Raw genomic sequence first — 15,249 nt, 5'->3', positions numbered from 1 at the left:
TCTCAATCATTCAACTACCACACCACTCCACAAACCTATAGAAAAACTAGTAATAATCATCATAATCATTCTTATTTGCATCAAATCAGATTAAATGTCACATTAGCATGAGGCACTATTCATGTGACAGAGGTTTTCCATTGGGAGTTGCTGTACATTTAATTGCACTGTGATTATCCATCTATCACATTCCGCGTGAGCAAGGATGACCGACTCAAAAACTACCAACGTCGTTCATTTGTAATATTCGGTGTTCTGTTTATTGCCATGTTTCTGTTTTGGCTAATGGAACATTCCATTTACATCAGAAGTCAGACGTTGGAACTAGGAGTGATGCCACCTTCGAAGTTGACTGCGATCCAGTTAAAACATGGATCTTATCTCTTAAACTCTGTTTAATGTGAGCCAAAGCAGCCAGTATAAGTCGGTTTCGACTCGGTTCAAATTTACACCAACAGGGACTGGGAGAACTGGGAGTGTTGCACCCATGAACTTTACAAATCTACCCTCATTCCCATCAAGCAGCCAGGGCAACTGGGCAGCTCCCAGTGGCTAACAAGAGGAGACCGTGGTCATACTGCACAGCTCTTAGGGGAAGAGATTAGTAGATGGTGGTGCTGAACTGGATATAACACTTGTGCATGCACAAAGTCTTTTATCACACTGCAATTCCCCGATCATCTGCTCTACCAAACAGGCGATTAATATATTAAAAAAGAAAATCTTACATTCCCTCTGAATTTTTGACAAGATGTCTATAATATTCCCACAATTCTTTCCTCTGCATTTTACTACATTTGCTTACATCATATTTACCAATATTTTGGGTTCTTCTTCTTTATGTTTTGTGTTTTACAACATTAATGCATTATTGCCTTCCTTTAATGGTTCTGCACACATGTAAGCATCGCGTGAATGCTTGATGTTGGGCAGGCCTGATGCTTGGTGCTATCATGCAGCTGTCAGACCTGAGTATAGCTGTGTTGGTTATGGCCAACAATGTATTAAGAGTTGCTAAATGTTACTAAAGTAATGGTGGTGTGATGTTTGCCATTGTTTGGTATACACTTTGTCCAACAAAAGGTGAATAACCTTATCTGAGAGCTCTGTTTGGGCTGTGTGGTTTGAGCTAAATGCATAACCCTTTAAAACCTAAGCCTCAAAATGTCCTTATAGACTGTTTGTCCTGTAAATGTCCTGTAACTAAGTACTTTTGCCCATTTTTCCAGAATAACTTTCAATATCTATCTATCTATCTAGCAGTTATTTACAATTTACTACAAAAAAAAGGATTTAGGAAAAACCTTTGCATGTTAAATTTGAAATTTGTACAGTATAAAACATGTTTGCAATAACATTTTTCCAGTCTTTGTCTCTCAATGTGCAAAACCTGGAAACTATCTACAGGTGTTCTTCCCACTCTCTCCTCTCTGGCGACAAAGTTCTGCGGTCTTTACCTTAATAACCTTATTTGCTTTGACCGGCAATTTCTCAGCTTTCAGAAACCGTTGGATAGCTCAAACCGTTGCATAATTACGGCAACACAACAGTGCAGTTTGGCAGTGCTCATGCTGTTCCATTCAATGTGAATGCGAAGCATTTAAGTTGACACCTCCACTGTGAACTGGCTGTAACAATAAAATGTGTAGAGTGTAGTTTTATGGGAGGGAATAAAATCTGTTATCAATGAATGGTAAGTAAGAACGGTGAATGCATGGAATATTATTTATTTATTTATTTATTTTTATGTTTGCTGTAATTGTCCTGGATATACATATACACACACACATGAGTGAGCAGTCATTAGCGCCTTGGCTGCTTGGTGTGCACACCATAGATATACAGTTGACTGTCATCCAAGATTTTGCTTAAAGAAGTGAAAGGGAAAACTGTGTGTGAAGCCATGCCACTGCTGTTGGCAGTCACCGCTCAGTCCTTCACAACTCCAGCGTTAATGCAAAATCCACATATAACAGCTCTCTGTTTCTCCCCATGTCTCTGTCTCCTCTTTGTTCCAAATATACTGTTACCGAATAAAATGATTTTCCCTCCGTTCAACAATTATTATTTTTTTTTTTATCTCCTCTGCTCATCATGGCTGTCAAACGCTGATTAATCAATGGCATCCAGACGGCTCTGTAAACAAGCTGTATGCTCTGGCTCTGCTCGTAGCCATTGTTGGATCTGACAACTTTCTCTTTCTCGCATAAATTATTGATCCTTGACACTCTCGGCTTGCCTCCGTGCAGAATGCTGAGGATCCGGTGCTATTTATAGTCAACATTTTGGAGAGCAGCTGAGTTTGTTTGCCCCTGTACATGATGATTACTTGCACAGAGCTGGGCTCATATTTCAGGGTTGTGCCCGTGTTGTGTTGACCCAAGAGGTCTTGTAGTCCGTGGGCCGGAGGTGAGGCCATGTTTTATTTTGTTGCTGGCAAAGGTTTGTTTGGCAGCTGGCACTGGTTCAATCTGACAGTCTTTGTTATTGTTACACTGTGTATCATATGTCTCTTCAAAAAGGAGATGACGCTGTATTTCTGAGCTATAATTCAACATACGTTTTAGCGCTCTGTTTTAGCGCCAACACTGAGCAAATTGTCATTGTAATTATCACCGTTTAACTGCAACTTATTTCCATGCGATAAAGTGAATGCTTCGTTATGTAAAATATTGACTCAAGCTAAGAAAGAAAAATCAATTTTTGTGTTAAATTGATTTCTCTGAAATTACAATAGGTTTATGTGTTGTGTGATAATTGGTCCTTGGAGGTTACAGCTCCACCGCGACTGCTCCCCGTGATTAATGGGGCCGAAGAAATACTTCACAATCATTTGCTGGGAAACATCGAGTTGGCAGAAATGCTTTAGCGCAATGAATCAAATTTTAACTAATAATTATGCCGGCGTGGTGGCGTTGTAGGGGTAGTCTTGTCTAAATGGAAACTGTAGTATTGCATTAGAATGTTGCCAGATCAATGGGGGCAGTGTGGTTTCACAAGATATAGACGTGTAATGGCACCTCAGCGTGTGTGATAAGAACAAGCAAAAATATCCAGATCAATATGATAAACATTCTAAACATCACTTCAGTCCAAGAATGCCTGGTGATTACATACTGCATATATCAAGTAGAGGTCACGATAATACTCATTAAAAGTCTTGTATTCTACCGTTGAGGTGAATGTAGAGTTAGTTCCGTTCAATACTTGCTACATCACAGAAGCGATGCTGCCTGCAGAGCCACTGTACACAGCTGTGTGGTGGTTAGCAGTGGTGCTTCATAGCAAAACTGTCTTTCTTCATATTGCAGTTTCTCCACATAGTCCATCTTCCTGCCGCAGTCCAAAGACATGCAGATTAAAGTTAGGTTACTTGGAGACTCTGAATCGAGCTATGAGTGTGAGCAAGATGGATGGGTATGTTGACCGTTTTCCTTTCACAAATCTTTTTTTTTTATTCAATTGCGTCCAAACACATACAGACAATGGCAGCACAGGAAGGTGAAGCCAAATGTCAGTAGCACAAAGGCACGCACCAAAGGTGCTGTTAGACTGCTACCATGCTGTTTTGAACCAAACCCATCCGACCCACAATGTGTTAATATGGGGGGAAGGGGGAGGTGCAGGTTTGTAAATGTATTTACATTTATTCTTATTTTATTCATATTCTTTTAACTTTGTAATTTTATTTTTAGGTTTATTCTCACTTATTCTTATAGTTCTTAACTTTGTAAAAAAAATAATTTTTTAAAAATTGCTGCTGTAATATTCGTTACCTTTGTACACTGGAGCGCTGTGACGAAAGAATTTCCCGCAAGGGATTAATAAAGTATATTCTATACTATTCTATTCTAAGTAAAAAAACAAGAAAAAAAAAACCCAATATTAATACAAAATAATACCAAAACAAAGAGTGAATTTAGAGTCTAAAAGGACATAATGACCATTTTTAATTGCAAATTGACTCCAGTTGACTGGTTTCAACTGGTTGACATGTTTTCTTCTTGAAAGTAGCTGCACCATTTAATCTTATTACCAATTATTATTAAAACTCTAAAGGTGTTTGGTTTGTCCATTAAAAACGCGGTAGTCCAACATGGCAGTCTGCATGGAGAAGACCCGCTACTATAACTATAAAGCATAATTACTTTTTTTCCAAATCTTACTCAGTAGATCTTTAAGATAGACAGATTATCATGCTTGCTGCAAAACATCTTGTTCAGTGCTATGAATGTGACGCTGGCAGATATTTTAGATTTTAGATGCAGAGGGCACGGCGTGTGTTGAGATAACAGGTGTTATCTCTACTCACAGTCCAATGTATCATAATCAGTCACGAGCTGGAAAGAGGCAAGAGCAGAAGCAAAGCTCTAGCTTAAACACTAGCAAGTGTCCCACATGGAAAAGCAGTGTAAGAAAGATGCTGAAGTGCAACAAGACCATCAAGCACTAGACTAGAGCAAAAGCTGACTATTTAAAGGGGTTCACTGCTGGTAAAGCAGGGACAGGAAACTAATCTGGTGACAAGTGAGCAGTGGAAAGAGATACAGGTGTCCCACTACATGTACAATGCATAATAACTAAAACATTGATACATAACCCTACTGTTATAGTATTTTAGTTTGTGCTCCATTTTAATTCCTCTGCTATTTCTCATGTTTATTGTATCCTGCGTGTCTTTAAATCACTGACACACAACTATCACTCATCCTTATTTCACTTTTATTTTTTAGTATTTCATTCCACGGGTTCCTCCACCTTTCTCACTGCATCCCCCCCACCCTTCCTTGGTTCTTTGACTCCACCCTATGACATTATATTAAACCTCAAACTCGTAAATAAGTTGAGTTGTTTGTGAGTGTACTGTAAAAGTTCCTATATGCAATGCTTTGGACACATTTACACACTGACATACACACACTAAACTCCCATGGAGTCGGAATATATGAACAGATGAACTTCTCTGCCATCATCAGGGCAAACAGGCTGAGTTAAGAACATTGGCAGCCACAGGGATTTCACAACTAACTGCCTTTCTTAGTGTGTTTAAAGGCAACATCGAATGCTTGTATCGCACATATATGTTAGTTATGGAGGTCTACTTACATATATTAACTTGTTTTCATGGTTAAAAGCCTAATAGTCGCTGCAAACGAGCCGATCAAAATATCTCCTCACTGACGCTCTCGTCAGCCACGCTGTTTCAGACCAAAACCACACCCCCAGAACGTGGACTGTGTTGTGATTGGCCAGCCAACGAGAGCTTTCCTACTGTCCTGTGATTGACCAGGTACCTGGAAGTGACGTAATTGGTAGGCCAGCTACGAGAGTAGTTCTTCTTCTTCTCCGGTTGAATGTACGCAACCGGATGTGCCCGGACTAGTGCCGCACCAAGAGGCGCTACAGTGGTGAGAGGAGTGGTGAGGATTTCTGATGACGACATCAAATTACGGAAATGCCGATCCGCTTCGCAGAGCCCAGGAAAACAATACAACACTATTTTCTCAGCAGTGGCTGAACTGTGTGTTCTGAAACTTTAGGGTTTTCATAAACGAGGTAATGACGCAGCTATACACACACAAACGCAGCGTTAATTGGAGCTTCCTGTCTATGTGGCCTTTTAGGGCTTAGATTTGTGTTGCGGTTAGGTGAAAGACAGAGTGAGGCATTCACTGGTTGTGGCTAAGGTTATAGATAAAGTGTTATTTTTGGTTGTCCCAAGGAATGGAAGTCAATGCATGTCTTTAAATAAAAGAGAGCAAGAGAGGGGTCCTCACATGCAGAGAGAGTCTGGTGTTTTTCACACCTCTGTGTGTCAAACGCAGTGACTCAATGTGCAATTGTGTGTGCTTATGTATATGTGTATACATTGTGTGTAAAACATGAACTGGCTTAACGATGGTTGTAAAAAAGCGACTTGTAAAAGCCCGCTGGTCTTGACTTTAGAGTGAAGAGTTCTTGACTTTAGGACATTTTTATTTGTACGCCATCCAAACAGCTCATGGTTGGGTCAGCTATAAAACTTGTGTTTCCATGGGACAGATCGTGGTTTTGACAAATGGAGAAAATGCCAATGTAATTGTGACTGCGTGTTAAGTTTTGAAGTTTTAAAACCTATTAGCTCACCTTCATTTGTCAGATAAAGGTATCGGCCTCTGTTTATAGTCAAATATTGAATTAAAACTGTATTTTATGGCGTTAAGATTATGATTTGGCCTGAGTCCATACTTTTGCCAAGTGCAGACATGAAGATATACATTGTTAATGATTGATATGGAGTATTGGAATATGTGTGTCTGAAGGATCAATGGGTAAGTGAACATCATCCCTTTTACCGCTCAGTATGGTTCAATGCAGTATCACTATTGATCCCAGAGAGCCATTTGTTTTGACTTGTCATCTAACGTTCCTGCAGGGGAAGCAGTGTGTCCAGTTTCTGTGTAATAATAAGTGCCAAAGCATAAGGCTGAAACAAAAACCCAACCCCTAAAATACTTCTTTGGTTTCACTTTGTGGAAAGGGACATAACTTTTTTTTATGTTTTACAAAATAAATGGCCACACAGTTGGTGTAGTGGTTAGCACTCTTGCCTTTGCAGCAGAAGAAGTGGAAATGGAGTTTGCATGTTCTCCCCATGTGTGCATGGGTTCTCTGGTTTCCTCCCACAGTCCAAAAACATGCAATATGGGGATTAAGTAAAGTGGACACTCTAAATTGACCATAGGTGTGAGAGTGGATGGTTGTTTGTCCCTGTGTCCCTGTGATGGACTGGCGATGTGTCCAGGGTGAACCCCCGCCTATCGCTTCATGTCAGCTGTGATTGGCACGTGACCCTCATGTGGACGATACAGCGGTAGAAGATGGATGGATGGATGAATTAAAAATAAATAGACCTTTGTTGAGAATGTCCGATTATGTTAGATGAGCTATAATTAAAAGCCCAGAATAGATTTCTGGGCTTCTTGGCAAGGTGAAAGCGTCCTAAAAATGCTCAGATTTGCAGGGCGTAGAGAGCGAAAATTTCAAAACTTGGGGCATATGCATGCCAGAGGGGGAAAAATATGTTGAGCCTGGAAGGCCATAAAAAATACCTAAGCTCCTACTTTCTTTGCTTCCTCTGGTAATCAAAACCACTCTGGATAAATGGCAGGAAATGATGTGGATTGGAAGAATTGAAAGAGAATTTCTCTTTTTAAATTCAGTTAATTTCAGGTTGTTTTCCTGTGGTGTCAGCTGTTGACAATAGCTGTCTAGCTGACTTTGACAGAGTGAATGTAGACTTGATGAACCATCTGCTCAAATGACTGATGCTATATTAGAGTACCAAACCTCTGGTCTCTCTCAGTGTAGATGTGAAGCTGAATGACTTTTATCTCTTGTTTTCTATCATGCTGAGGCAAAGGAGCCATGCTGTTCTGTTGATTGTGTTTTACTGTTGATAGAAGTGCACTATTATTAGTTGTGTACCTGTTGCTACCGCCAATGCATGGCCCTTATGACAACTGTAAAGAGCAACGGCAACAAACAGAGCAACATTCCATTTTGTTTGCATTCAGAATTCTTCACGGGGGATGACAGCGCTAAAGGATTGTGGGTGGAGTAAGACGGGCTGCCAAGACAGTGTAATGTTCTGTTGCTGTTGTCAACTGAGACGACGCATATGTCTCTCTGGTGTAAAGTGTATTCCTGGGCCCTGTTGTTCATAATCATAATAATAACAGCGAGTCATTTGTATTGTTTCTCTGCAGCTCTCACTGTCTCAGCTGGCAGCTTCATCACGTTACCCGACTATCAGTCCCTCCAGCTCGGCGTTGCCGTGGCAACAGTCGTTTCCTTCTGCGCTCCATCCTTCCCCGTTGGCATCGGCCCACCAGCTGTCACATGTCGTAAGATTCCCACCCCCGTACACACAGACACACACACCCTTTCACGTTACTCACAAAAACAGGAGTCATAGATGCATTGAACACAATGTACACACTGGAATAAAGTGTCTGTGGAGACTCTCAGTCACTCAGGTCATTGTATCTTCAAGAGTGTATCGGCAAATGGAAAAGTAAGTAAACAGTGTACTCCGGAAGATTCAAATAATGCAAAAATATGGAACCGATGCCTTTAAACATCCCCTATGAGTCAATCAACTTAAGTTCACTTGCACCCATCGCACACATTCTTGTCTTACTGTATTATGACTCTAACTGTAATAATGCATTACTTAGCCTAAGTCTTTGAACCAAAGTCTGGCCTCGCACACAGACGCATGCCACAGCGACTAACTCAAACCTAACCACTCACCTGTAAATCAGCTTTTTTGTCACCACACTGCCTCGGTCCCCAAAATTGGAGATGTCATCCACAATTCGGCCCTGAACGTAACCTATGAGTGAAAACCACAAACATAGATACTGATTTACAGCTTTTGTCTGAGAGGCTACTGAAGCTGCTGGTGGAGCTTAAGTATAACATTGTTCTTTTACTCGTCTCTCACTGAAAAGAGAACTTCAATTGTCTTGTTGCATTCAGTTTGCTGCATAACCTTGTGTTTTGCCCTCTGGTGAAACATGTTTAATCTACCTTGTCCATGACTACATTTATTAATGATTTACCCTGTGTCTTCCACATTTAACTACTGTAGTTCTGTATCAATCTCTACTTTCAAGTATAATACATGGCCTTTTAGGGGGTCACAGCAGCGGTTTAGGTACATTTAGGTGATTATAGTGGCCTTTTCTAATCCCTGCAACTCCAGATGACATCATAGCACTCCAGGGGCGTCAAAATAAATGTCCCATAAAGTCCCCATAAAGAAACACTGAAGTGGTAATAGGAATCATATCTGAGAAGATATCTGGCTGGCTCTACTTGCTAACAAGCTTTATGCATCTGAACAAAGTTCTGTCATTGCTGCCAGGGGATAGCAGGAAAGTGAAAGTCAGCTTTACTGTGCTGATTTTAATAACTGTGCTGAATAATTTCCTGAAATGATGTGTGGGTATCTGATCCACTCCTCCAGCTGTAGGTGTTTGCTGCTGGGAATTAGCAGACAGAGACATTATGCCTTTGAAAGCCACCTTGTCTTTGCTAATGTAGACAATTTTCAACCACAAAGACTCATATATTCGGGAATCACCATGCTGCGCAGTAAAAAAAAAGCCTCTTAGAATACAGAGACAATCATAAAGCTGCAATCCTTGGATTAACCCTGAATCGTTTTCTGTGTATCAAAGTCAGTTTTCACCTTCTTAGATGATTTGCACTATCTTTGATGTAGAAAACACATCATCATAACAACATATTGCTGCCATTTGAACAGTGTATGGATTTATGTGGCATCTGTAAATGGTTTCAGTTCTTTCAGATGCTATAGCAGTGGATGGCCTTTTTTTTTTTCTTACCATGCATGTATATGAGGTGAATGTTGTCCTTTTCATGCTACATCTCATGCAAAGTCTTTCATTGTATATAACATTTTCTAGTACGTCTTTATTTCAGTCATAATCTTAGATCATAATTCTGCAGTTGATATTGTAGAAAGCGCTTTGTCATACTATGTGGTCTCACTGAAAAAAACAACACTTTATGTTCATGTATTATTGATTAAATCTGTCTGCCATTTATTTTTATGATCCTCTCAGTGATTTTCAATGGCATTCTCCTTGCATGTCATTATGTAATTTCACTAAATGTGTATTGGTTAACCCTTATTTTGTCCTTGGCCATGACCTGAACACAGCTACCTATAAAAGGCAGTTATTCCTGTTCTGTTTCACAGCATACGTTTGACGGCTATGGCTTCTACGCCACATATTGGCATCCACTTAGGTTATTATACCACAAGTAGCTTGATCAGAGAGGGAGCATAGATGTGTGTTGTAGTCATACAAGCACAGTGACATTGGATGAGGTTATTACCACCGTGTTTGATGGAACACTCAATAATGTACGGCCAAGCATGATTGGCCAGCTGACACGTTCACATGTATCAAAGACCAGAATAAACACTACTTGACTGGGAAATCGCACAATTAGCACTCTTTAGCTAATTATTGCTAATACCCTTCCAGCTATGTGTGAGTGTGTGTCAGTGACAATGAAGACGGAATAATGTTTACCACAGAAAGTTTAAAAGAAACATGACAACTGTATCCACAGGCTTTAGCTGTTTGTTTTACATTTCACAAATAAGCCGAAGGAAAATGGAAGAAAATGAACAATAAACTTAATTGTAGATTATTTATCCAATTGTGACTGATCATTTCCTTGTTCCAGGCCTGCTCAGCTGTCAGCAACATTGCCCACTTGGAAATGGACCTTCAGCGGGAAGGTGATGTGTCGCCTTCAAGTCAGAAAGAAGGAGAACAGCTTCAGGAGCTTCCCTTTACACCTATCCATGCCCCTGTCATCACTGTGGGGATGCACGTGCCCAGGTGAGTGCTTCCTGTTGTCTTCTTCTGACATGAACAATTGTCTGTCTTCAAAGGCCAAGAGGCTTTAATGTTGTATAAATTATTACTGACAGTTTTTGTTGAAGCTTCCACGCTGTTAAAGTCCCCCCAAAAAAGGAGAAAATTGTCTCTTAAGTACAGTATCCCTCTTTTCTTCCCAGTAACCTTCATAATCATCATCGTGTTATTGTTAATTATTATATGCATAAACTAAACTAAATCCAGTATCTAGGACTGTTTTCATTCCTGGACCTCTGTGAGGAAAAAGGGAAACACCACTCCATGCATGTTGGGTGTTGGCATCAGCTGTGTAATTTGAATTCCAATAAAGAGGCCAGCTGTTGCTCAGCCTTAAGCACTGGCCAATATAATGATAGATGTTCCTGATGGTTAACCTTGAAAAGCCATCAGCTGAACACTGTCTTGTGAAAATCTGTGTGCTACGAATATTTTAGTAGTTTACCTCAGACCTGTGGAACCAGCTTGGTTTGATCACCTGGCCATGAATGAATTGTTTCAGATTATTTTGTGGTCTATGGCCATTTAAAAAAATGCAGTACATAATAGGTAGGAATTATTCCTATCTTCAAGCTCGTAGCCTTGTTTTAGAGTGTCATAGTTGCTATTTCTGATGGCATCTCATGTGGCGATACATATTCAGGTGTGCTAGAAGTGTTTCACACAGTTGACAGGAGACATTATTTAACGAAGCTACTTTCAACATCCTTTTACTTGTTGCTCTTATCAGGTCTGGTATCTCCGGCCTCTCTTCACAATACGTGACTGTCTTGCTCTCTACAGAGGGATATCGATTGGCTCGCTAATTGGCAGCATTTCTGCACTGTGAAGTATAGAAGCGCTGTTCGTAAAAAAGCTCTGAGCCCGTCGTTCTGTCAGCCTATACATTCCACTTTAGCTAATGGTCTCAGCATTGTTTGTTTGTGTGAAATTTCATTTTTAAATCCAGCATTTGGATTCGATTCAGTGAAGCACCCTCAATGAAATAAACTCCCAATTTACATGCAGCACATAATGGAGATTGGAGAGGATATCCTAATGGCAGTGGAAATGCGGCCAGGTCTGCTGAGGTGCGACACAGAATGGGAATGTACACTGTGCAAATGATGGGCCCCAGTAACTCAGAAACAAGGCATAGCACTAGTACAGAGAGTCATCATAAGTCAGAATAAGCATCTGGCACCGAAACAATCTCAGAGATTGGATCCAGACGCAGCGTTGCTCAGTTCAGTGGACTGAAACATCTCTGCCTCTCCACTCACAGCCACAATAACTTTTTGACTTTGTTTAGTGTGGAATGACCCACTTCTTTGAGAAGAACAATGAAGTCTAAAGGAGTTTAATTGAAGTTGCTGTGCATATCTGATTGAGCCCTTTTTGAACTAAAAATGACAACTTGAATATTAATTGACTGGCACTCAATTAAGCCGTAACTATTAGCGTTTAGGAAGAAAGGGGAAGCATGACATTGCAGCAAATTCGTTTGATCAAGGCTCCATTCTGTCACAAAATGTGACGGTGGGTGATCGACTGTTTACTTTAGCAACGTTATATGTAATTATCATGATGATAAGCCCAAATATCTTTTTTTCTTTTCCATGCATGCACTTTAGCCAGCCATCTGTGCCCCGTGTTTATCATACCACAGTGTTTGGTGTCAGTGTTGGAAATATAAGTTATAAATGTTTCGATAGTTGCAGAGAAACAGGTGGCCACCATGATTAGAGGTAAATGCCAATTACACTAGAAGATCCTAAGGGAGCACTTTGGCACCCATTTTCTCTCCCTCTCTCTTGTGATGCTGCTGCTTAACAAATCTGACTGCTGTCCTCATGCTGCATAATCAGTGTTTCACTTCTTTTTTTGTGACGTCCATCTGGATATTGGAATTCAGGTTCAACTAGATGGCATGAAGAGAGTTATTTGGAGCTTTGCCCCCAAAGGTGAACATCTTGAGACAGAATGAAACAGATCCAAGATTAATTGTGCTGGATCTCAAATGATAAAACAGCATAGGGTTGTTTTTACTTTGATTCAAACATTTGAACGTGTCTTAACTCATCTCCTCCGCCTACTTATAAAGCATCATTTTTGTTGCTTGATAAATGACTTTAACTTCAGCCTTCTCCTGTAGACCCTCCTCAGTCAACGCCAGGAGCTCATTGGGCTCCCTCTACTCTGCTGGCTTCCCTGACATTGTCAGCTGTAACGGGGAGGTGGCGGAAGTTCTGGACCCCACAGAGCCAATGCCCTTTGACCCCCAGCGTGAAGAAACAGACACTCTCCAGGGCAACTTGCTGGTCTTCCAGTTCCTGGCATTTAGCAGGTGAGGCATGCAGTGCTGGGTCACATGAGTGTATGTGTACTATTGACTGATAACAGCAGATGATTTTGTGATGTTGTGATGTTGTGCACAGTTCATTTTCAGGTAAAAAGATGCTTTCATGGGATTATTTACAACCCAAGTGTTACTGTAAATATGATTATTCATGTCACCGGATTGTAAATTTCATATTGAAACTGAAAGAGGTCAGATTTGTAATTTAACCATTTTACTATACACCCAAACACTTCCGTTTACAGTGGCAAGAAAAGCTGAGTGAACCTTCGTCGTCACTGCACAAAATGGTGGCATTAGTAAGTCACTCACCAAGTTTGAAGCCTGTTAAGCGACCCATTGGGCAGCTTAACTACACTACTCTCTAAATTACCACACGCTATTCTTTACACAACAAGAAGTGTCATCACAAATCCAATCTCGTGCGAGTACCTTATATGTGCAACTCCAGTTTTTGCAACATGGGGATGCTTTCATCTGCATTCATAACAAAAAACTGTACATTAAAATGGCACAATACGTTCAAAGAATTAACCACGTTCTATTTTAACAAATAAAACACAAACCGTTATGTCACTCATCCACACTGTGTGGATTGTAGGCACAGTATATAAACCTTGAGTCAAGAGTTATTAAATCTGGAGTTAAGTCAGTCTAACCCAGTGGTTCCCAAACTTTTTCTGTTGGGCTCCCCTTTGCAGGAAGAAATTTCCCGGGCGCCCCACGACATTTTTGCTTTAGCGATACAAATAAGCTCAATATTGCTTTGTGAGAAAGCAATTTTCAAATAAAAATATGAAATGTGCAATTATAACTATAATAGCGTCATTTTTTTAAACGATAAATACAAACAATACTTTGCTGTGCAATTCATTTTTTTGTTTTAACAAAACAAATGTGGTCCCCTGCCAATGTTTTGAGACACAACACACAGGGATGTCTTAGGTGGCATTTTCTGGTCTTGGGTTTTGGTCGTCGTGAATCATGGTTCCGTTCGGCCGACGTTGGCTTATTGTTAGTTGCACAGTTTTCTTTTGCCCCTCAGAAGCTTCTCTATTATCCAAACCTTGTCACCAGTGTAGGTTTTGTTGTGGTACGTCACTTAAATGAGTCCAGCTTACAGCGAGACCAAAAGATCCGCCTGCTAAACTTTAGTTAGGACTCGTGCCACCCTGGAGAGTCTCCACGCCCCCCCAGGAGGGCCCGCCCCCCAGTTTGAAAAAGGCTGGTCAAACCAAAGTAGATGTGTCGGCCAGCGCTACCTGGACAAATCGTCTTTAAAAGTGAGAAAGATTCAGCTCTGTAGCTGCTCGTCCTACAATTTCTAGTCCAGCTAAGGTGACTCCTAGTGCAACAGAAGCTCCGGTAAAAAGGGAACTGCATAATAACTTGAACACATCCTCACAACAGTGATGCATGGTGGGCAGAGGACTATAATGTAAGGCTGCCTCCTGCTTTGGACTGCTAAACACCACTGAGAGGAAAACAAACTCAGAATATGTACTCAGATAATGTCATCTGAAGTCAGTGATGCGGCAGGACAAGTAAACGCACTGCAGAATGGCTTTAAACTAAATGTAACACAGTAAATATTGTTCTGTATCTTGATTAAAAAAAGTTTTATCGCCACTGAAATTGCTGTCACAATGTACACTGCCTGGCCAAAAAAAAGTCGCCACTTGGATTTAACTAAGCAAATAGGTAAGGGGTTGCTGCAGTTGGTCAGGTCTAGGTTCAGCAACATTTTTTGCCCAAAGAAGGAGGTCAGCTGACTACCTGAATATAATGAATGACCAGATTATTCCATCACTGCATTTTTTTTCTTCCCTGATGACATGGGCATATTCCAAGATGACAATGCCAGGATTCATCAGGCTCAAATTGTGAAAGAGTGGTTCAGGGAGCATGAGACATCATTTTCACACATGGATTGGCCACCACAGAGTCCAGACCTTAACCTCATTGAGAATCTTTGGGATGTGCTGGAGAAGGCTTTGCTCAGTCGCCGACTATCCCATCATCAATACAAGATCTTGGTGAAAAATGAATGCAACACTGGACGGAAATAAATCTTGTGACATTGCAGTAGCTTATGGAAACAATGCCACAGTGAATGAGTGCCATAATCAAAGCTAAAGGCGCTCCAACCATGTGACCCTTTTTTTAGGTGGCGACTTTTTTTAGGTGGCCAGACAGCGTAAAATGGGATCAGTCGCTAATTACGTGTTTTACCCAAATCGTCCAGCTCTTATTCCACCTGAACATTTTGTGCAGTTTTTATTTACAGCTTCTGGAAGCACTTGTTTGAGTATATCACTGTCAAAGGAGATTTCAACCAGTTATTAAGTCAGTGGATCACTTCCCCCTCAAAAAGTAGTGTGAATAAGGTGTATCCACTGAAGTCCGTAAATGAAAATAGAATCAATTAGATGAGAAAATAAATCAATT

The 15,249-nt window shown here is 40.6% G+C and overlaps 1 protein-coding gene across 1 annotated transcript in view; it reads left to right on the top strand.

Moving 5' to 3' along the window:
• Positions 1 to 15,249, top strand: part of nphp4 (nephronophthisis 4) — a 137,825-nt gene that overhangs the window by 76,320 nt on the left and 46,256 nt on the right. The window contains exons 13-15 of the mRNA XM_044037700.1: positions 7,749 to 7,886; positions 10,270 to 10,427; positions 12,598 to 12,789. Of these exons, the coding sequence (XP_043893635.1) occupies positions 7,749 to 7,886; positions 10,270 to 10,427; positions 12,598 to 12,789 (488 nt within the window). The remainder of the gene's footprint in view (positions 1 to 7,748; positions 7,887 to 10,269; positions 10,428 to 12,597; positions 12,790 to 15,249) is intronic.

The sequence above is a fragment of the Solea senegalensis genome, linkage group LG11, assembly GCF_019176455.1.
Source record: "Solea senegalensis isolate Sse05_10M linkage group LG11, IFAPA_SoseM_1, whole genome shotgun sequence".
Lineage (NCBI taxonomy): Eukaryota > Metazoa > Chordata > Actinopteri > Pleuronectiformes > Soleidae > Solea > Solea senegalensis.
Note: the sequence above shows the minus strand (reverse complement) of the source record. Positions and strands in the feature narration are given on the sequence as shown.